The following is a 22455-nucleotide window of genomic DNA, read 5'->3' on the forward strand; positions in this document are numbered from 1 at the left end:
ATCACCGTGGACCCCTCTCCCAAGCCATGGACCAAGTGGAAAAAATAACAGAGAAAAAGCCATCTGCAAACGACTCAAGAAAATAACAAACAAAAACAAAACAAAGAAATGAAAAGAAAATTTTCATATTGAAGAAAGATAGGTTGCTTTTAAATTCGTTTTAATTAAAGTACATTTTCATGGTTCATAGCTATATCTTTTTGTATCTTACAAATAAAGAATCTCCACAGATTCTCTACAGTGTATCAACACTGAAGAATTAGCGTACCTGATCTCTGCAAGAAAACATGTTGTTTTGCTGATGGTGAAATTCTTTCAGTGATTACAAGAGTTGATCAAGACCCCACTACAAATAGGAGGCTAAGTCAGTGCCTAAATTCAGACCAGATTCAGTTCACAAATACACGCCTTCCGCAAAAGCTATGAAATGAAGGCAGATACAGCATGTTCCAAACCAACCCTCGGAAGGTAATTGGTTCTGGTCTCTCAAGTGCTGCCTTTTAACTTGCAACAGACAAGGATTTACTTTCGTAATTACAGAAAGTCTGAATGACTAAAACCATGAGCTTTATGCTGTGGTGAGATAACCATGATGTGGGTTCATGAAATAGAAAACAAATAGTAATAGTACATGACTGATAGGAGCACTTTCTTTACTTAGGCTTTTGTCAACTAAATATGAGATTTCTTGTCTTGTAGAGTCTGCTTAAAGTTAAAGTTCATCAATATTCCCTTAGGACCACAATTCTTTCAAAACAGCCATTATACATACCAATTTAAAATGAATATTAAATAAGGCTTAGGAGTAGTAGGCAAAAATGAGATAAAAGAATGGCTACAAGATGTGTTTCCCTTAGATACCAGTCTTGGAGGCAATCCAGTTGCGGTAGGCAGTCACTCGCGTGTAGACACCTGGCTTGTTGATTGTACCACATTCTACTCCCCAACTTACTATTCCAACAAGGTACCAAATGTTTCGAGAATTGGGATGAACCAGTGGTCCTCCAGAGTCACCCTAAATTAAAAAAATGTATTTATCATTATGAGAATTTACTTCCAGATACTTTACTTACACTCACTGATAAGCCCAGATGAAGTTCGTGATTCATGCTTCATAGAGACCATAGGAAGGTATGTGATGTAAATCCCTGCACCTCCCTTAACCTCAACTGTGGCTGACCAGAATGTATTTCCTGGGGCTCTTTGGGATTAACTTGAACCTTAAAGGCAAGAGCTCATAAGTTTCAAGGTCTAGTTCTATCAGAAAGCTTTGGGAGACCTGTATTAGGGATATTTTTGGAGTACAATTCTTTATATCTGAGAAAAGTAACAAAACTGTGGCCATAAGTGGCTAGGAAGATAAAAGAAATAGGCTAGACGTATTTTAAAAATTTCTGAGCCTGAAATGTGGTTAAGAGTACGGACTGTGTTGCTAGCCTACCTTGGCTTACATGCCAGTTCTCCCACATACTAGCTGTGTAACCTTGTGCAAATTATTTACCTTCCTTTGCTTCAGTTTCCTCATCTGTAAAGTGATGGTAACGATAGCACCTATATCACAAGGTTGTGATGACAATTAAATGGATTAATATTTGTAAAAGACTTCAGTCAGTGCTTGACTCAGAGTAAGTCCAACATGTGTTTATTAAACAGTTATAAACAAATGTTGTACTTAGGGGAGAATTACTTTAGTGCCAGAGCCAAGAGGGAGTTTGACAGGATTGTAAAAGTGCAAATTAGTTGAAGCATAGAATCATTTCTATGTTGATGATTTACATAAAAAATAATAGCAGTTACTTATATACTATATGGTCAGTGTGAATAATGTCCAGCCTTACCTGGCACGCATCAATATTTCCTTCCATGTACCCAGCACACAGCATTGTGTCTTGTACCATACCATTATATGCTTCCTTAGCGTTACAAGTGTTTGTATCAATAATCTTCACAGGTGCCTTCTGAAGTAACACTGGGTATTCACCTAAAGGAAGTAAACATTATCAGCAAAAGAGCTCCTCTGTAACAAAGCAGGATGGAAAACTTGTTTTGCCCTCTGTGTGTAAGACCTGTATTTGCATATTATTAGGATGAAAAAGCCCACCCTCACTCAAACCAATGAAAAAGAAATACTTAACAGTTTGAAACATCTTTCTAATGCTGCTTTTCTGTGTCCTCTCTCTTCTTACATCTTTGCACCAGAAACTTCTCAATTAAGTTCTTCAAGTTAAGGAGTTTCTACAGCAAAATTGGTTCCCTTGTAATGTTTCAAACCAAGGCGATTTGCAAAGTCATAAGTTCATATGCACCATTCCCTGAATAGTTTCCTGAGAGTACTGGTCATCTAGGGGTAAATGATGCCTTTCATTCTGTGCCTAGATCACTAATTTTTCTTGTTGCTTTTCTGCCTTATGTGGTAAGTGTTCACTTGACTTACCATCATATGAAAGTGCTCCCCATCCTGTAACAACTACTCCTTCACCTGGTGGAAAAATCTGTGTGGCTTCAGGAAGACAAACTCGATGTACATCGTTCTTAAATAAAACTTTTTCAGTGAGCAGTATAACTGCAATATCATCATGATGTTCACCCTTGATGTAGTCTTCATGAATAATAATTCGTTGAATATGATGTTGCATGTAGGGAGGACTTACTTTGGTGCCAAAGCTGACAGTATAGTTTTTTGGATCTTCTGTCCTAAGGAAACAAAAATAATGTGCTTTGTATTTATTTCAGAGGAATAGAAATAGAGCTTGCATCTATTATAGTCTTTTCATGACATTAGTGGTATTTCCTTGCTTTATAACCCATTAGCAGGAATACAATCTGATTTTTTAACTCATTTAAAAACTCTTGTTTGAGCCTGTACACCATATGCTTGCATAAGGCAATGAGAATGTAGAAATAAAAATAGTCCATGCTTTCAAGAAATTTAAATGTAATGAAGGATGGACATAAACACAGGCAGCTATAATTGCTTAAATGGTTATGTATATAATTAGTGGTACCACAAAACAGAAGGACTTAAATCTGCATACCCTAGGGAATGGAAGATTTCTTAGGAGAAGTAGCTTTTTGATGAGACTTTGGAGCTGAGCCATATTTGCCTAAAAGACAATGAGAGGGAGACAGGCAGATGCAGAGCAGAAAAAGAATATGAAACAGGATGATATGTTTCAGTGACTATAAGTAGTTTGGGATGTCTGGAGTATAAGGTGATGAGAGAAGAATCATGTTGAGAAATACAGCATCAGGAATGAATGACTTTTCCCATTATTACTGATAAAGTAGGAAAACCTTAGATTGGCTTGTCATGTAATTTGTCTTTCAAACCAGGACACTTGAGAACGAAAGGGAATGGCGCTGATGATTAGCTGGGGATAAGGTGTAAACTGGAGCTGTTGTCTCCCTAGCCGTGGGCAACATGATGAACTTACTTTCGAAAGCAGTGAGCTGCAGTCACCAGGTATCTTTCACCGATCAAAGATGCCCCACAGTAGTGTCGGCCATTCTGTTGGAGACTTGCTTGCCAGGGCCACTCTCCCTCCTGAGCAGTGGAACCTCCCTTGATTCTATCATATGTAGCTGACATCCTTGCTCGTCTCCCGCAGCCTGTCAGAAAGTCAGTTTTGCTCCATTAAGAATAGGAAGACACTGTTTGATTACAAAGCCAAGAATAAGCTGAGTTATTCTTGTGGGGTTCAGTCTGACACTGTTACTGAAAGGAACAGAATGTAATCTGCACAAGAGTCCCCAGCAGCCCCTGGATCACCCCCATACCCAGCCTAGTATCTCCAGGACACTCCAGCACTTGAAGAATATGAAAGCTGTGCAAGGCAGATAATGTCCCAGTTAAGTCTGTGGGCTCTGCAACCAGACTAGACTCCCTGGTTTGGCCCATCATTTACAAGCTACATGAATTTACAAACTGCATAAATTTACAAGCTACATGAATTTGGGGAAATTATTTTACTTCTTTGTCCTTCAGGTTTCCCATCTCTAAAATGGGATTATAATAATACCTATTTCTAGGATTGTTGTGAGGATTAAATGAGTTACATGTAAAGCAATTTGAACTGTGCTTGGCTAAGAGTGAGAAACCTTGACTGCTGTGTTTTAAATCATCTCACATTTTAATTAAAAAATATCTGAACTTACGATTGTTGATAATCTTTTCAGCATTGACCTTACTGATTTCTGAAATAGAAGAAAAAGCCCATAGTAAATTTAATGCCTGGCATTTGTCCACTGACCCTGGAGCTAATGAAGTAAGATGGTAGGTCCACCAGAGCAGGAGGGTCTAGAAATAATTTTGAATCTCAGGATAAGATGTTGATAGAAAGGAGAGAATATTGGTTTATTCGAATTGCTCTTTTACTACATATGAATGTGTGATATGGAAATACCATCTTCATGGTTCCATGTTAGAGACTTCTTTTTATTTAATTTGAATTGCACTGTATGTCTTCTAAAGGGGAAAATTCCTAGAATCTTTCCTTTGAAGACCAGGAAGACCCCAGGTGAACCTGACTCCTGGTAATACACAAAAATAACTTTTAAAAAGTGACCTGTCTCATAATGGCAGATCATATCCTGTTTTTGAAAGTTATGGGAGATTATGAAAAGAATACAAGAATACATCATTACTCATAAAGATTTTTCAAAGACTTACTATTTTCTTTAGAATGAGCAGCAGATTTTTTCTCCCAGAACTTTCCCCCAGAATCTTAAGGTATGGCACTATAATGATTTCAATGTGTTTAAATGGTAAGGATGCAAATTATTGCTCTGAAGTAAAATGACTTATTCATTAAAAAAAAATTAAGGATAAGTTTTGTGCCTGGTGCTTGTGCTATATGTTAGGAATAAAAAGATGGAAGTAGTACTACTTCCAACTAATACATGAGCTTACCCTCGAGTCTAAGAGAATCAGGATCTGTAGTCAAGGATCCTGAGTGGTTCCTTAGCATTTGACGTAAGATGCTTTCAATTCTTCTTCTTGTGTTTTCCTTCATTGATCTGGGAGCCTTGAATATCAGCCATATATTTGCTGTCACGCTGTTGTGATCAGGACTGAAAACATGGTTAAAAAAATAGCATATTCCTCTTTATTCCCTGAACTTTTATATCTTTATCTTTTCCTGCTCCTTTGTGAGTTTGTGCAGTACCTTCACTTTAGGTTAATCACAGGACCATCCATCTGCCTATGTTTACTTGGTGACAGTTTGTATACAGCTATTCAGTTTAGGGAACAAGTAGTTTTACACATCTGAAAAAACAGGAAAAGCCTGAGGCACAGGGTAGAAGTATCACATAAGAAGTGGGGTCATTTATTCATGTATTCATCAATCATTCATCTGGGCACCGTCAGCCCAGACAAGTGACTGGGCTAGATGCTACTGAGTGATGCAAAAGTGACTGTAGCATGGCTTCTACTCTCAAGAAATTTCCAGATCTATAGGAGAGATAAAGCATGTATACAAATGACTATAATAAATGAGGCAGAAGCAATAAGATACTGATCTTATCTGCAAGTAGAAGATAGACAAATTGTATTTTACTTAAAGGATCAGAGAAATTTTCATGGAAGAGGTGACATACACACTAGTGCTCTAGAATAACTGATAGTAATAATATTAATTAACACTTATTGGGTATCTGCTGTGTTCCAGGTAGTATGTTACCACATTTATTATCACGCTTAGTCTCAACAGCAGCCCAGCAGCATGGGCGTCATTGTCTTCATTTTATAGGCAAGAAGAAATTGATGCTCTGAGAGGCTACCTAATGTGCTCAAGGTTACACAGCTATTAAATTAGGATTCAGATTCAGTACAATTGACTGCCTAATCCAGACTCTTTACACTACGCACTCTGTCCCTCCAAGTCTTGTCAGCCAGTGTAACAGTGCCTAGGAGATTGTGCTCAGATGGACGTGGATTTTAATGCTAGCCAATGAGTAGCAGTAAAAAGGAATTGTTGAATAAAACCGAACCTAAGGAAGATTAACCTGACTTGTAGTGTTCAGGGCAGATTTGGTTGGTTTTGGAATATGGGTATGTAGCCCAAGAGGCTGGCTAATGGACATGTAGGAATTGTCAAGCAGCTCTGAGGCTAGTGTCTGAAGTGGCATTATTACGCTTTGGATCTTTCTAATGGATGATTACCTTTTAGCATATAAATAAATATTTCTAGGTAGCACTCAGCTCATACAAGTTTGATTTTCATAACAAGGTGAGCCAAAATGAAAACCTCTGTCCTGCAGCCTCTCCATCACTTCCAGTGGGTCCACACTTCCTATAGATACCTGAAGTTACATGCATGGAAAAACAAAGCAGAAGCCTTTGGGTGGTTGTTGTCATCTTTGAGAGATAGCTGGGCCCTTTAATTTTAGCCTCGTGTTTCTTTCCAGTACTAAAATCACCACCCTCCAGGTTAATTCTAGCTGAGATCTTAATCCATTCTGCAATTCCAGGAGTCCCTGTGAGTTCCAGGAGCAGGAGAAGGGCAGACATGGTTTGGTGGCATTGATGAAGGTAAAAGCAATAATTGCCTTCATTAGTAATGTGTTTATTTGCAAATATTTGCACATACATTGTCCTCTTTGATCTTGAATACAGTTTTATGAGGGAGGTGGCGTAGGTGTTGTTATCACTATTTCACAGACAGGAAAGCAGACTCAAAACGTTATGCTGATTCACCCAAAAGTCTAGGACTACTAAGTGGCAAAGACTGGGCTTGGGTTGTCTAACTGCTATTCTAGGTCTCCCTCAGCAAGTCCGTGCTGCTGCAAACACACGTGCAAAGACCACAACATAGCTATTTCAGTTCTTGTTATGGTCACTAGAATGATTTCCCTGATGTCAAAGCCTCATGTAGATATGCTCTTTTCTACCCTAAAAGAACTCTAGGGCAGTTTGCCAAGGTGTTTAGCTGACTTGAAGTAAAAGGACGTGAAAAAACAGGATATATGCTTATGCTACAGTTAAATAAAAATGTTAGGCCATTAAACATTGGTCTAAGGGACTATCTAGTATTTGCTGGACATGAAAACTTTAAAAACTATAGAGATGAGTCATCTGTAATTTAAGGAATAATCCATTCTCAATAGAGCTAATGAATTCAACAAAATAGCTCAAACTTTGCTTCAATTTTTTACTGAATAATTATCCTGACATTTAGCTTAGGATAATGTTTATTATTAACTTACTGACTAATGACTATAACATAACAATAGACGCTTTTTACAGTGGCACTTGAAATACAATATTATGTTTGATAGGTTGATATCTTTTCTGTTATTGTTACTTACACTAGTGTGATGACTTGAGAATTGATGTATTGTCTGTAAATGCTAGAACTTTGAAATGCATCAACCATCTGTTAAAGAGAACACAAAGTCAAACATCAAATTCCAATAATACATTTTTGTTTCTGAGAATTAACAATGAGATAAATATAAGAAAATTCTAATTTACCTTAGTCTCGAGAATTTTGCTAAGATAGTTATTTTCTGGTGATGTCTCCCTTTCATAATTGCTATTATATGGGATATCCAGCACTGTGAAGCTGCCTTTGTAATAGTAGGTCGTGTTTTCTGTGAGATAAAGAAGTGATCCAATAATTATTTAAATGAAGTTGATTTCAAATCCAGACATAGATTACATAGTAATACCAGCTAGTAAATATTGTGCTCATATTAGATATTGCTAAACTCTGTGAATTTTTCTGGCACAGTTGATTAGATAAACCGAGCATTGTGGAAAGCATAAGACCAATAATGGAGCAAATATGTATCAGACAAAGGTCAAAAAGAAGAGTAACATCTTGATTGAGACAGATAGAATAGACTATAAATGATATTTTTGTCTACAATAACCAAATGTCAAACTATAAATAAAAAATAGTTACCATTTATTACATATCCTATATGAAGTTACTTTGTAAAAACCATGTAAAGTATACCCATTTTTCAGGAGAAATGTGGTCTCAAAGATATTCAGTAATTCACCTAGTACCGTTCAGCTACTAAAAAGAGCCAAGGCTAAAAACTTGCTCTGACTGACTCTGAAGCCCAATTCTAATTCATTACATTTTATTCCTAAATTTTCATAGATACTAAGCTGTTTGACATATGATACATCTTACTCCTAATTTGTGGTAGATATTAAGCATCTAGGAATATGCTAGAAACACTGTATAATAGCACCTAGCATGTAGTAAGCAGTAAATAAATGTTAACATTATTTTGTAATATGAGCATTGCCTTTGAAGACCATCTTGTGGAAGAGATGGGCTCCATATGGATAAAATCATTATGTGAGATACTAATAAGGATATAATTAAATGACAAAGTTAATTGTTCAACTAGAAGTTCTGTATGAGTGCAGAGAAGGGAGGCACCATAATTAAAATAAAATATGATTTATCATTATAAATGTGGTGAAATATTCTACAGAAAGGTGATGGAAAAAGAAGTCAGAAACTTTTAAACAAAATGCTGAAAATGTGTTGTTTATAAATAATAATTTGGAATGAACATTGTTAATTGTAGTTAGCTTGTCTGTGGTTCATGGATCACTACCATAGAGATGAGGCTTTGCAATGGTGGTATATAAGGGTTTACCATAAATAGCAAAAATAGACTTTAAAACTGTTCAACTCTATTTTTCATAATTTAGTATTCACAATGCATACTTCAGTTTTTATTTAGATTTCTAAATATTTCTACCTATTAAAGTAATTAAGCAGCCATCAATATTCCTCAGTATAAATTAATAAATTGGCAAGATACAGGGTTTTTATTACAACTGCATTAAGAACTTCCGCTGAGCTAGTGGATAAACTGAACATTTAATGTCTAAGACATTTAAGACTAAGAAACCATACCCTAGAATAAGGAAATGCATTCTTGAGTATCCTATTCTCAATTTAATTCTATGCAACAAGCCTAATAACACCTCTGAGGTTGCTCACCATGCTGAGGTCACTGTGAATACATCTATGGTACTCTGTTGGTACCTGATGAGATGAAAGTAACCCCTTATGGATGAAAACTCTATAAGGCATTCTTATACCTTATGATGAACATTCCCATCTCCATAAGTAGTCCAAATGCAAATATGAATTGAGAAAGATAATAAAGGGGCAGAAAGAATTGTTTTGCAACTTTTTCATCATTTGATTACTTACAACTTATTCCCGTAAAGAAAACCTACAATTTACACACATACATTTTTCATAGTTTTGAGTTTGGGGATTTTTTTTTATACTAGGTATCTGGGTGCAAAAACAGGATTTAAGCATGATTTATGGGAGCACTTATATTTAAAACCAGTAGAGCAAAAGCACTTCTAAATTCTCCTTCTCTATGCCCAGAAAAAGGTAAAAAAAAACAAGTGTGAAAGGCTTAATTAAAAGAATCCTAAAAGGCACTGACACTTTTGGACATAGGAGTGGAAATGTGATTAAAACCAAGAAGATTGGTTGAAACATCTAGATCCCAATGTTTTTTTCCCCAACTTCTAAAGTTTTTAGATTAGGGAAGTTGAGACACAGTTGAAAACAGGTGCACCATACTAAAAATCAATGTGCTGAATTTTTCCCTCAACTTGACTACAGAAAGCTAGTAGTCCAGAATATACTCATGCATTCCATCTAGGAATTCTGACCAATTCAACAGAAAATACCCAAGTATATTGGTAAATTGGCTTCTCTTAACAAAACAACCTAGATAGAACAGCCTATGGTTAAAGCCATTTGTTAACATGCATTTCTTTTATAGACTTCCAGGCAGCTCTTTAATCCTCATTCTTAAACATTAGCAGACACTAAGCTAAAAGATCAACATATGTTTGAGAAAAGTATCTAATATGAAATACTTCCAAAATACGCAGAGAAAATCTTGGAAAAAAAGAGACTAAAAATTAAAATAAATTACTATATTCAGAGAAGATTTTGTAAGAAATAATATTAACATGTTATATAAAGGAATATCTAGATAATAAAAAGAATATCTTAGCTATTGAATATATCACTGCAGAAATGAAGAATTCAGTAGAAAGATTGGAAAATAAACTTCAGAAAATGACCAAGAAAGTGATTTTTAAAAATAATAAGGGATGGAAAATACAGAGAAAAAGATAAGAAAATTAAAGACTACATTTAGGAGGCCTAATGCCCATATTACAGGAGCTCCAGAAAGAGAGTGAAGAGGGTAGAAAATTATCAAAGAAATAATCTAAGAAAATTTTCAGGCACTAAAGTACATGAATTTCTAGATTAAAAGGACCCACTAAATGCTAGCACAATGATTAAAAATAATATCTACATTATAGCACCTTAACTATAAAATTGCAAAATACTGGGACAAAGAAAAAAATTCAATAAGGTTTCAGAAGGTGGGGGAGTAGGAGAAGAGATTTCATTCAAAAGCTCTAGAATCAAAATGTCATCAGACTTCTTGACAGACATTATGAAAGCAAGACAAGTAGAGCTTTAGTTTCAAAATTCAGAGGGAAAAGTTTTTTCAGCCCAGAATTCTGTGCCATTAGTTGAGGTTAAGAGTAGCTGAGACATTTTCAGACATGTGAATTGTTGAAAGTGTAAACTTCCCTGAAAGCTTCTGGAGCATACAGTCCACCACAACTGAGCGAATAAAATAATTAAAAACGAAATATGGAATCTAGGCATTAGGGGACCAAACCCAACAGACAGTTGAAAGTAATACCCAGGATGTTGCTAAAGGGAAATCCCAAATCAACAGCTATGTGGTCAGGGTGAGAATGAGTACGAAATCCATAGCAGAAAGTGAATACATAATACCAATAACTGAAAATTTAAGGTCTGGCAATGTTAAGAATCAACTTACAGAGTGAAAGTGGTTGCCTCTGAGAAATGGGAAATAAAGGTAGTGGAGGAGAAGCTGCATTTCTCATACAAAGCTTTGATGATCTGACTGTTTAAATTATGAGTACATGTAGCTTTGGAGGAAAAAAAAGTCCAAGCATGACAAAGTGATTAATGGTGAGCATACTCCCCATTTGAATATATGTGTACATATATTTTCATTCAAAACTAAACAACTAGTAGTTATGATTATGATTACAAATCAAAATGGAATGTTATAACTGTTGACAATGTAAAAATAATACTGGTAACAAACTACTGGGAATTGTGGGAGAAAAATGAGAAGTATAAGTGTGCCTATTTTCTTACCTTTCATAGCAGGCTACAAATAAGATAATGTTTAAAGTTAAAACATATGATTTTCTAAAAATGATTGCAGCTTTCCTTATGTTTTTCAAAGTCTTTTTTAAAAATCTATGTTGAGAAGACTTTAATATTAATGTCTGTTATGAAGAAACAAATAGTTAAAATTCCATATTCTTTGGTTTCTCTTCATCACATACAATGAGTGTGGTATTTTAATTATAAAATAACACACATATTCCATCTCAGTAGATTACTTTTTCTCCCTGTCTATCTGTGCATTCACATCTCTATATGACATACATTCTTTTTTTACCTGTGTATATTCAAAAACATGTCTGTAATATAATGTTTGGCAAATGTTAACAATGCTAATTTCTGGGATCTTGGGTCATTAGTGGACATTCCAAAAGGAGATTATTCATTGTTTGCAGTCGTTTCTTTGTCTTGTAGAAATAGAAATGAAGATTACAACAAACTGTATTTTTTTAAAAATGTATTCTTTACCAACCTACTGCCAGAAAATGAACCAGGAGACCTATGGTAGTTCCCAGGATTGCCAACACTCCAAACACAATGAGGGCAATCATCCATAGCGGCAAAGATGTACGCGAAGCTGTGACTGGTCTGCAAGTAAAGGATGTGAGTAAGAAAGATATGTTAGAAAAATCACAGTCATTCCAAATCTTTCTTTCTTTCCTCTTACTCACCCCTAGAGGCTTCACAATTTAGGCACAGTAGTAGCAATAGACATTTGAAGACAGAAAAAGAAAGAAGGAAGGAAAGAAGGAAGGAAGAAAGGGAGGGAGGAAGGAAGGAAGGAGGGCAGACGAGCCAATGAGCTTATCTTAAAGCTTATGATTAAACCCCTCTGGATCTGTGCTATGGAATTATTATTCAGAAATATGATGGTTGGTCCCAGGTTATCTATACTTAGAACCTAAGTCCCTCCCATGATCAGTGGTTAGTTACAGAGTTAGTATCAAGTAAAGACCTTGCCAGATGGGGCTGGAGAGGAGGGGAGGAGAATAGAAGTGTCTTAGAAGTTCTCGATGTCTACGCTTATCATAATTTTAAAAATTATGGTCATGATCCTATATTATTTATTACATCCTTATATATAAAGAACACACACAAATATGAAGTGCTATATTGGATCAGAGCAATGTCCATCTCTGCTAGCCATGAACTCTAAATACTACCTTGGCAAGGATTTAAAACACAGCTTTTTTTCTGAGATTTTTCCCATACCATCTTATAGGACTACCCTACAAAAAAAGGAAATTGATAAAATATAGTTTTGAAGTCTTTACTTCCACTTTTATTGCTTCTTTCCTACCTGGTGTCTGTACATCAGACACCCATATGCAACCACAAGATTAACAAAATCTCTTCAAATGCACCTGCAGAATCGACCATGTGTCCAGATCCCTCCAGGCTCTCCTGGGCAATCAGATTAATGCCTCCCTGAGAAGCTACCCACTGAATTAGGCATGAACCTTTCCTGGGTGACTAGGAGTGCTTAGAAACAATGGATTAATTCTTGAAAATCTTTCAGGTTAGGGCTTCACATAAGTGTCAAAATGATGAAGCAGAAGGAGGAGGTGCCCTATAAATAAAAAAAATTATCCACCCATCATAAGGTGATGACCATCTTACACGCAAAACAAAACAAAACAAAACAATCTGTTTTCTCTCCACTTTTAAATGTATGTGATTACTCTTTCCTTTACTGATAGACCAGATGTGTCACTAATAAGATATCAGGGTTACAAATAATATAACATCTTTAATAAAAAAGAAGTCACACAATATTTACTTTAGTTCAAGAAAAAATGTTCTTAGTATGTTCTATCACAGTGAGCATACTCTTTCTAACATTTTTATATGGATGTGGCTATTATGAAAAAATATATGAATATGTCTTGAGGGTCCAACTGTTGACTCAAGATGTACATTTTCAGAGGAATATTTGCGTAAGGTATGAATTTATATTTCAATTCTTGGGACATTAGATATTTTAAATTAGGTTTAGTTTATTTTGCTAATATATTGCATACATTGTGAAGAAAACTCCTTAGGAGCCAAAAGCATGTTTTTAAAAGGTTGGTATTAATGAACATGGTAACTATCTAGTTAGATACTTAAAAATGAATAGCACATCTGTACATAGTTATACTATTCTAGGTCATGAACATTTTACAGATAAAAATTTATGGTTTTATATATTGTTCTACAGAGAACAACTATGAAACAATGGTACGATGAGATTCAAGACAATTTTCATGAAAGCACTTTTGAAAGAACACGATGTGAAACAAAAACAAGGGAGTCATAAGAATCACCACCACCAATAACAATATAACATTTGCTTTATGAGAGAAGAAAATTCTCTCTCCGCTTCTTTCTCTCTCCTTTGAGACAGCCACACATGCATATTACTTTTCATTCATAGGATGTAAAGCTGCATGTTACCTTTCTGAAGCACTCCTCAAATCATTTAATGAAACTATAGATCCCAGATACAAATGCATGTATGTGATAAGGCTGAAATCCAAAATGCTGTGAGAAAACTGCAAGTTCCCCCCAAACTCAGTTGTTTTACTACAACCTTTGGATGGGAGTCATAGTGGGGAAACAGTGCTAATTCTATTTAGGTCAGAAATTGAGGCAAGCAAATCTCCACTTACCTATACATAATGTGCTGATATAATGGCTGTTGATGTTAATAATGATAAAGGAAACTTCTGCACTTCTTTTGTCCTGATCAGTGGTTCTCAGGTAAATGTACTAACCACAGTGATACTTGGGATTTTAAGGGCTGGGTGCAATAGCAGAAAGCAATTAAAAGGAAACTTGTTTAACAAGTGTTGATGACAGCTGTGGATCTGTGGCTTAAAGGAAGACATGAAAATTCTCTTTGAGTGAATACTTAAAAAAAGACACTAGACATAAGCTGGATTGGTTGCCTGACAGGTCCACCCAAGAAATATCACCACAAATTGGTGAACCAGTGTTCTGACTCAGATTCCACCCACCCCTTTCACAGAGCTCCTCCCCAGTGAAACTAGCTATACCCACCAGAGCAGTCTCGGACAAATGACTTCAATATACATTGTTTTCTTAATACAATAATTCTGCCATAGCATTACTCATTTGAAACATGCTTAATCTAAACATTCTCCCAGGGACTCTGCATACTTTTGTAGAAATGGATTTACTGATGGAGGTAGGTTATGGTATAAGAAATATCGGTTCTATTTTGGTGATTCTTTAAAGGAAATGGAACTAATCAATCCAGTCGAGTTGTTTTACTGAGTATGCATTATGTTTTTGGATGACACACCAAATTCTTATGAAAACAAAAAATCAGGACATTGTTTAGATATTTTGGATACAAATATCTAGAGTCGTGGCATCATATTTCATATCTTTAACCATCCAATTTCTCCATTCACTCATTTAATAAATATTTGCCATGTACTTCCTGCGACTATCCATTGTTCCTAGTAGTGGAAATACAACAATGGATATAATAAAATTCCTGCCTTTATGGAGCTGACACACTAATGGAAAAGACAGACAAACACTCAAAAAATAGTAAATATTTCATTTAATATGAGATATTTATACATGCTATGAAGAAAATAAAGCAGAATAATTGGGTAGAAAGTGGGGGTCCTCTCTTTAAGAGGGTCAGGAGAGGTCTCTCTGAGGAGGAGGCTTCTGAATGCAGAACTGATGATGATATTAATTGGCAAGATACATCTTCCTAAAACACATATTCATGACATTTCTTCATTCAAAAAATCATCAAAACTCTCAGTTGCTTTCAGGATAAAATACAAACTTCTCTGGTTGATATTCAAGGCCTTTTAGAATGCCATTTCTTTCTTTCTTTATTGCCCCATAATAGCATGGTGTAACATGGTGTAACAGAAAGGGCATGGCCTCTACCCCAATGCCAGGCCCACTAGTACTAGCTGTTTGACACAAACCTCTCTGAACTTCAACTTTCTCACAGGTAAAAATGGTGTCTAACAAGATTGTATATGTAAGGTATGTCTCAGCTGAGACCATGTATGCTAAGTGCTTGGCACAATGCCCAGGACATTGTGTTACCCTAACAATGACTTTACCTAAAGCTTGAATTTACTTGAGTCATTTCTCACAGTTCTGTTCCTTGGATGGCAAGTGCTTTCCTAACTCCAACTTTTTATTCATGTCATTTAATTCTCCCAGGACTGCCATTTCTACCATCCAATGTTTATTCATTCTTCATGGTCCAACCTAATTGCCACTTCCTTCATAAAGCCTTCTTTGTAAAGCATTATCCTCTTTGATCTTTTTTTTTTTTTTGGCCTCTAATATTTACTGTCATCAGTACTCATTTTGGATTTAATAATCTGCTATATTATATTGGTTTCTACTTAAAACTGTTTTGTGGATGGTCCTGTCACATCAGTGAAAGTGTAAGCTGGTTGAACCCGAAGGCACAAACTATACCTTCTTTTTCATTGTTTTTCATAATGACCATCAGAGTTTTAGTATCCAGTAGATGTTCAGCAAATAAGTTATATGCTTCAATAAAATGATTACCATCCAAATACACATAGACCTCCCAAAAGTCAGTAAAATATATTAAAAATGCATTATGAAATGTAGGTAGGATTTTAATAGAGTATTCGCAGAAGAAACAGAGATGGAAATTAATATATAAAAAGATGCTTAATATCATCCATTAGCAATTATAAAAACATACATTAAAATAATATAACACTACTAAAATTAAAAGTTAAAGATAGTATTTCATTATTTGGTAAGTGTGTGGGGAAATAGACTCTCATATGTTGGCAGTAGGAATCATAATTGAGTCAGCAACTTTAGAGGGCAGCTTGGCATCAACTATTTAATTTTAAAACTATCTCCTATAACTAAGCAATTTCACTTCTAAATACATATGTAGATATTCATCCTGGCACATGTACTTGAACAGAAATATATAAGGATGTTTATTATAATGTTTTCAATAGCAAAAACAAAATGGAAACAAAATGTTAATTGGCAGAGGAACAGTTAAACTATATTATACTGGTATAGTGGAATATTATTCAGCTGTTGAAAGAAACGAGGTAATAATAGATGCGATGAGTTGGCCCCACTGATCATTCTCAGGTCCCCTTCTATGCTGTAGGGATTAGAAAGCTAAAAATGACATCTCCAAGACTGCCATGCCTTTAGGATTCTGAATGCAAAATAGATCCTGCCAGCTGGATGTACTCATATGAAACTTGAAAGGAAGAATGTCGTTTAAGGCAGAAATGAGGCTGCTTTGGGATTTATGCTGGTAATAGGTCATGAGGGTATTCTGTTCTGCAACAACATTCCAGTTTCCATTCTCCGGCTTCCGGGGGCTAAGAAACAGTTTTAGAGTAGGCAGAGACCAGAGCAGTTCATGGATGTCAGGAGGCTTTGGTAGTAATATCACTGGTGCTGGTGTCTTACTGGTCCCTGGATTGACTTCAGCATTGCCAGGTGCAGTCTCTTCCCCTGGGCTTTGGTTCTGTAGTGTTCTGTGGATCATCCTTGAAGCTCAGCCCAGGGCCTGCACAACCAGCACTCTGACAATTTTTGAAGTATGCTGATTTCCTACTTCAAATTTCTTTCTGCTTAAAAATGCCTTTTCTACTCTGAACTCTGACTGATACAGTTATAGATGCATATAGAAAAACTGTAAGAAGAATTAGAGATGCAGAATAATAATTCAATATGACATCATTAATAATTAAAAGAGTAAATAATACTTTACATTTTAATGGGTGCTAATATATGCACTTAAATCTGTATATTTATGTATGAAGAGATACATAAATATATAAAAAAGATCTGGAAGGATTTCAAAACAGTGCTTAAAGGGGGAGGATATAGCTTGGTAGTAGAGTGCCTGCTTCAATTTCCAGTACCTCCATTAAAAAAAAACCTACCCCCCCCCCAAATAAAAAGGAATTGTAAAAAAAAAAAAAAATCCAAAACAATGCTTACCCTCAAGGAGAAGAAAAGAGACCAGAATTGAAAATGATGACTAAAGAAATTTTAGCCTGATCTATAATGGGTTTATTATTTTCACAAGGATAATGTATTAATCCATTGCTAATATAATTAAACATTTTAAATATACTTGTTGAAATGAAATAAAAATTTATCTTTGATACGGATCTGAGTAGAGGGAAAAAGGAGGAATTGGCAATAAAATACAGGTTCTCAGGGATTAGGGTCAAATTAATACTGGCTAAAAATTAAGTATTGGCTTTGTAGAACTTTCCAGGATGAGATGATGGCTTGATGACAATAAGCACAAAATCCATGAGGACACAGTGGATTAAGTTTCATAAAGTTGTGGGTTAATTTTTAAAAGATGGTAGGAGTTTACCAGAAAAAAAAAATATATCAGAGAAGGACATTCTAGACAAGGAGTACACCATTTGAAAGGCTCCAGATAGCACGTTTCAGATAATAGTGTGATTGGAGCACAGGTTAAACGCGAGGAAACGATGGGAGAGAAAAACAGCGATGCATGGAGCAGCCAGATCTTAACAGTGCACTTCAGTTTTATTCAGTTGGACAGGATTATTACCTCCATTGAACCAGCCACTGGTCTGGGAACACAGCGACAGAAAAGAGCCCATGAGAAGTTCGGTCTAGTAGGACATTCAGATGCCAAAACAGATAATGTTTACATGTTGTAGAAAATGCAGTAATAGGTGAATGCCTGGGGCTATCTGGAACACTAGTCTGGGGATGTCAGGAAAGTCTTCCTGGTAAGAGGTAACACCTGAGGTTTGTCTTGACAAATGAGTTGGAAGAGTGAGTCAAGCTTTTTATGGATTTGTAAATCATAATAAAGAGTTTAGGTTTTATTCTGTAAGGTTATTGAGACGAAGAGGGGTGGAGTAGGATTTTAAGCAGAAGAGAGAGGTGCTCCTAGACTTCCTGATTATTAAGACCTTGTACCTGCTCTGATCATGGCTCAGTTTGATGCCCTTTAATCCCTTGTCTTTCATCAAATGGTTGGGAAGGAAAATAGGGGGACAATCTCTCATTACCCTGGCTGGAGATTTCTGCCTTGTTGAAAATTTTTTTTTATTAAATGAGATAAATCTGACTTAAAGAGCATAAACCTATGAAACCAAAGATAGAACCAATGGAATTCTTTTGTGATATATACTCATATTTAATTAAAATAAAGTTTGGTTTATTCAACCATGAGTGTAAACCGTGACAAAACTCCAAGTGAAGAGAATTAAATTTATTGAGGAAACAACATAGGAAAGCATGATGCAATGATTTTATTTTCATAATTAAGCATAATAATTGTAGGGAAAACAACATATTATAATAACATATAATTGTCTTTTCTGGAATCCTTTAATTAACCACTATAAACTGCAAATCTGAAATGTGCTTGACACACCACTATTAAAATATTACAAAAATAGCTTCTTCTGAAACCTCCTCTTGCACTGAAATCATGAAAAGTGAAAACCAGTAACAAACCTACTTTACCTCTGTCACTAGCAGGCAGTACTTAAGGTATTTAACAAAACATCTGGCACAATGGCCAGAAAGCTAGTTTGTAATGTCTTGGAATAGAAATTGTGCTCAAATTGCGTCATCTAGTGAAGATTTCTTTTTTTGTTGTTTTTTAATTTTGAGGGGAGGTAATTAGGATCAGTAATCAAACTGGCTCAGGGGTTGACAGGAAAGTTTCAGGCTTTAAACCTCACATAAATCCCACTGACCTTATTTCATCCAAGATTCAAAGCCAAATATCCAGGCATTTCCAAAGGTAAGTACGATAGAGCTTTCCTAGTCCAGTTGTAAATCCTATACAAAATATGGTAATTAAAATAACAAAGGATGATATTTTAAATATATATTCCCCAGGATGATTCCAGGGCCATTTGGGGGTTATGTGAAAGACTGAGGAAAGGTGAAAATTCTGTTTTGACATACTAATATAAATTGCATATTAGATCCTCAATTGGAAATTTTAGATGTTTGCCACTGAAGGTGCAGGGAGAAGTCAGAGCTAAAGTTAAAATGTTTGGGAGTTGTCAGCAGATAGTTGGTATTGAGAGTATTGGACTGGAGAAGACCATTAGGGCATGAGTGTAAGTAGAAAAGAGTAGAGATCTGTGGTTTGAGTCCTGGGAAACTCCAACATTTAGATTTTAGGAAGATGTAGAATAGCCAGCAAAAGAGACTGAAAAGAAATAGCCGTCAACATAGAAAGATGACCGAAAAAAGTGGCTTTTTTTGTGGAAGCCAAGTAAAGAGTTTTAATAGAGAATGATCAACAGTACTAAATGCTTTTAATATTATTGATATTCTTACTTAAGAAGAGGATTGAGAATTTAGCATTGGAGTTGGCAACACAGAGCTTATTGGTGACCTTGACAAATGTGGTTTTGGAGGAGTTTCTGAAACAACATCCTGATTGGAGTGAGTTTAAGAGAAATGAGAAAGAAAATAAATGGAGACAATACTTTCAACCATGTTTGCAGAGAAATGTGGCAGGAAGATGTAGGATTGGAAAAAAAAAAACTGTTCTTATCTGAGAAATACTGTATAATTACTGTGTCTATGAAAATGATCCGGTAGAAAGGGTAAGATTATGATATAGGAGGGATAGGTGACAGCAACAGGAACAAAGTCCTTGAGAAAGGATCTTTTCATAAGTGCAGAGTTTGGCCTTAGAGTGGTGTTGATTCAATAGTTGATCCATTGTGACAAAAGGAAAGACAGGTGACAATAGTGGCTAACACCAATCTTGCATTTGCTATGTGCTTTAAGGCATTGTACATTTGTTAACTCCTTCAAAACTCCGTAACAACACCATGAAGTAGATACTGTTCTTGTCCCCATGTTACATTAAGGAAACAGAGACACAGTGATGTCGAATAATTTGCCCAAGATCACACATCTAGTAAGTGACAAAGCTAGGATTTGAACACAAGTAGTTTAACTTGAGTTCACTTACCGATACTACCTTTCAAGAAGGAAGTAGTTTGACAAATTTTTATGGTAAGCACTAACAGAAACTCTCACCTGATTCCTTCTGTTTTCTTGGTGAAATAATGAGCAAAATTATCAGCTGAGTGTGAAAAGAAACTGTTGGCATTAAGGAGAGGAGAGAAGATGCGAATGAATAATTTAGGAGAATGAGAGCCAGTTTTGACAAGGAAAGTATAGAAGGATTTTCAGGAAGTACTAAGAACATATTTGATGTTTGTGATCATAATTTTAAAGTGAGACTAGTCATCATGATGTGTATTTTTCTCCAGCTACAGTCAGTAACTAAGATCCATGCACTAGAAAGTTGGAGAGTGGGGTGTTTGCAAGTTTGTGGTTTTGCCCTGCTAGGTGGTAAATGGTGAAAGGGGCAAAGCAGTAGGTATATATGGCATGGTTGACCATAGTGTGTAGTAGTAGCTCAATAAGAAGAACATAGTGACTCAGTAAGACGAACATGAAGATATTTGTGGGATATGCAAGAGAAGTTTCAGTCAGTAGGATAGAGTGACTAGTTTTTTTTTTTAATAGAACCATATATATTTTTTAATTGAAGTATAATCAGTCTGCAATGTTGTGTCAATTTCTGTTGTACAGCATAATGTTTCAGTCATACATATATACACATACTCTTTTTCATATTCTTTTTCATTAGAGGTTACTACAGGATATTGAATATAGTTCCCTGTGCTATGTGTCAATGGAATAGAGTTACCAGTGGGTTTTGGACCATTAAGCCTATACCTAAGACTAAATAAAAATGCAAACTTAAAACAATTATCTAAACTTTGCATTACTTTATTTTCTCTTTTCTGGCTCACTTTTCAGTGAAAGCATTCCTTGAATGCATTAATATGAAAGTCTGTGTTGCTAAACAAAATACTGTTTATGAGTTAAAAGATCTAGTTTCTATCTGCTGATAGGTTGACAATGTTTCTATTGTAAATACAATTCTTGAACAAGAAAGTCATTATTAATATTCCATTATTAAAGCTAAAATGAGTTGGTTTTAGCTTCCATCACTTCTGTGTTAGGGGTATCACTCATTCAGTTCTATCTGATTTCCCCCTGGAATTAGCAGGAGACAGACTGAGATCAATGTGCTATGGGCCAAATGTTTGTGTCCCCTCAAAATTCAGGTGTTGAAACTTTTAATCCCCAGTAGGATGGTATTTGGAAGTGGAGCATTTGGGAGGTAATTAGGTCATGGGGGTGGAGTCCGTATGATAAAATTAGTGCCAGTATAAGATGAGACATATGCTCTCCATCATGAGAAGATACGAGACAGATCCTGCAAACCAGGAAGCAGGCCATTACAAGACAATAGATCTGTTGATGTCTTCCTCTTGGACTTCCTAGCTTCTAGAACAGTGAGAAATAAATGTCTGTTGTTTAAGTCACTCAGTCTATGGTAATTTGTTGTAGTAGCCCAAGCTGACTAAGACACCATGCTCATGAGTTTGGGGAAGAAGGAAGCAAATTCCCAAATATCTGGCTTCTGAATTAAGGGACTACTACACAGCCACTAATACCTCTTATATCTCTTAGGAGTAGCATTATCCTGTAAGTCTGTCTTTTCTTCTCTACTTTGAGTTGCATTATAAAAGGATTCCTTCTGTTCTTATACCTAGATAAGTTCTTGACCCAAGGAAAAGGGTGAGTATCTATCTGTTCATTTCTTTCCAGGAAAATTGCAACAGCCTTCTACCTACTCTTCCTGCTTCTCTGTGTAGCCTTCACCTCCAACTCCAGCCCACCCTCGTCATCAAAGCTAAAGCAATCTTCTCAGAGTATGTATTAGATCATCTCTCTTGCTTCTCTGCTCAGAAAACTCAAGGGTCTCCCACTGCAGTTAAAATAAAATCCTAGGTCATTAGAAATCCTTATTTGAGTTGGCCCTCAACTGCCTCTTCCAAATTCTTTCCTACCCATCTCTTACTTACCCACCAGGCTTCAGACACACTGGCAGACACACTGGGCCTTTTTCTGCTGACACAACCACCTTGCTCATTTCTCTTTTGAGGCTTTTACACTTGTTCTCTTCGGACTTCTCTCAGATGTTTTATGTTTTGCCTCCTCATTGTTTAGGTCCAGCTCAAATGCTACTCTTTTGAAAAAGTTTTCATACTACCAGATCTCAAGTACTTCTCATCTGCCCCATTTTTTCTATCATATT

General features: G+C 35.8%; 1 protein-coding gene across 1 annotated transcript; it reads right to left on the reverse strand.

The window, feature by feature from the left end:
- Positions 1 to 143: 143 nt before the first annotated feature.
- LOC105078891 (transmembrane protease serine 11B-like protein) lies at positions 144 to 14055 on the reverse strand. The gene is made up of 10 exons (XM_010967548.3): positions 13898 to 14055; positions 11719 to 11834; positions 7475 to 7593; positions 7309 to 7376; positions 4910 to 5070; positions 4156 to 4194; positions 3435 to 3609; positions 2435 to 2694; positions 1839 to 1981; positions 144 to 1015 (listed from the first exon to the last, which is right to left on the reverse strand). Exons 1-10 carry the CDS (start codon positions 13903 to 13905, stop codon positions 854 to 856), a joined length of 1251 nt encoding a protein of 416 aa, XP_010965850.1. The 5' UTR covers positions 13906 to 14055; the 3' UTR covers positions 144 to 853.
- Between the last annotated feature and the right edge of the window lie 8400 nt (positions 14056 to 22455).

This window comes from Camelus bactrianus, chromosome 2 (genome assembly GCF_048773025.1).
Source record: "Camelus bactrianus isolate YW-2024 breed Bactrian camel chromosome 2, ASM4877302v1, whole genome shotgun sequence".
Classification (NCBI taxonomy): domain Eukaryota; kingdom Metazoa; phylum Chordata; class Mammalia; order Artiodactyla; family Camelidae; genus Camelus; species Camelus bactrianus.

Excerpts from the sequence above, each read along its gene's own strand:
- LOC105078891 (XM_010967548.3), bottom strand. Across the intron at positions 7,594-11,718 it reads GGTTCATTTTCTGGCAGTAG|AAAACACGACCTACTATTAC; the intron begins GTTGGTAAAGAA and ends TTTATCTCACAG. Across the intron at positions 1,982-2,434 it reads GGGAGCACTTTCATATGATG|GTGAATACCCAGTGTTACTT; the intron begins GTAAGTCAAGTG and ends TACTTCCTTTAG.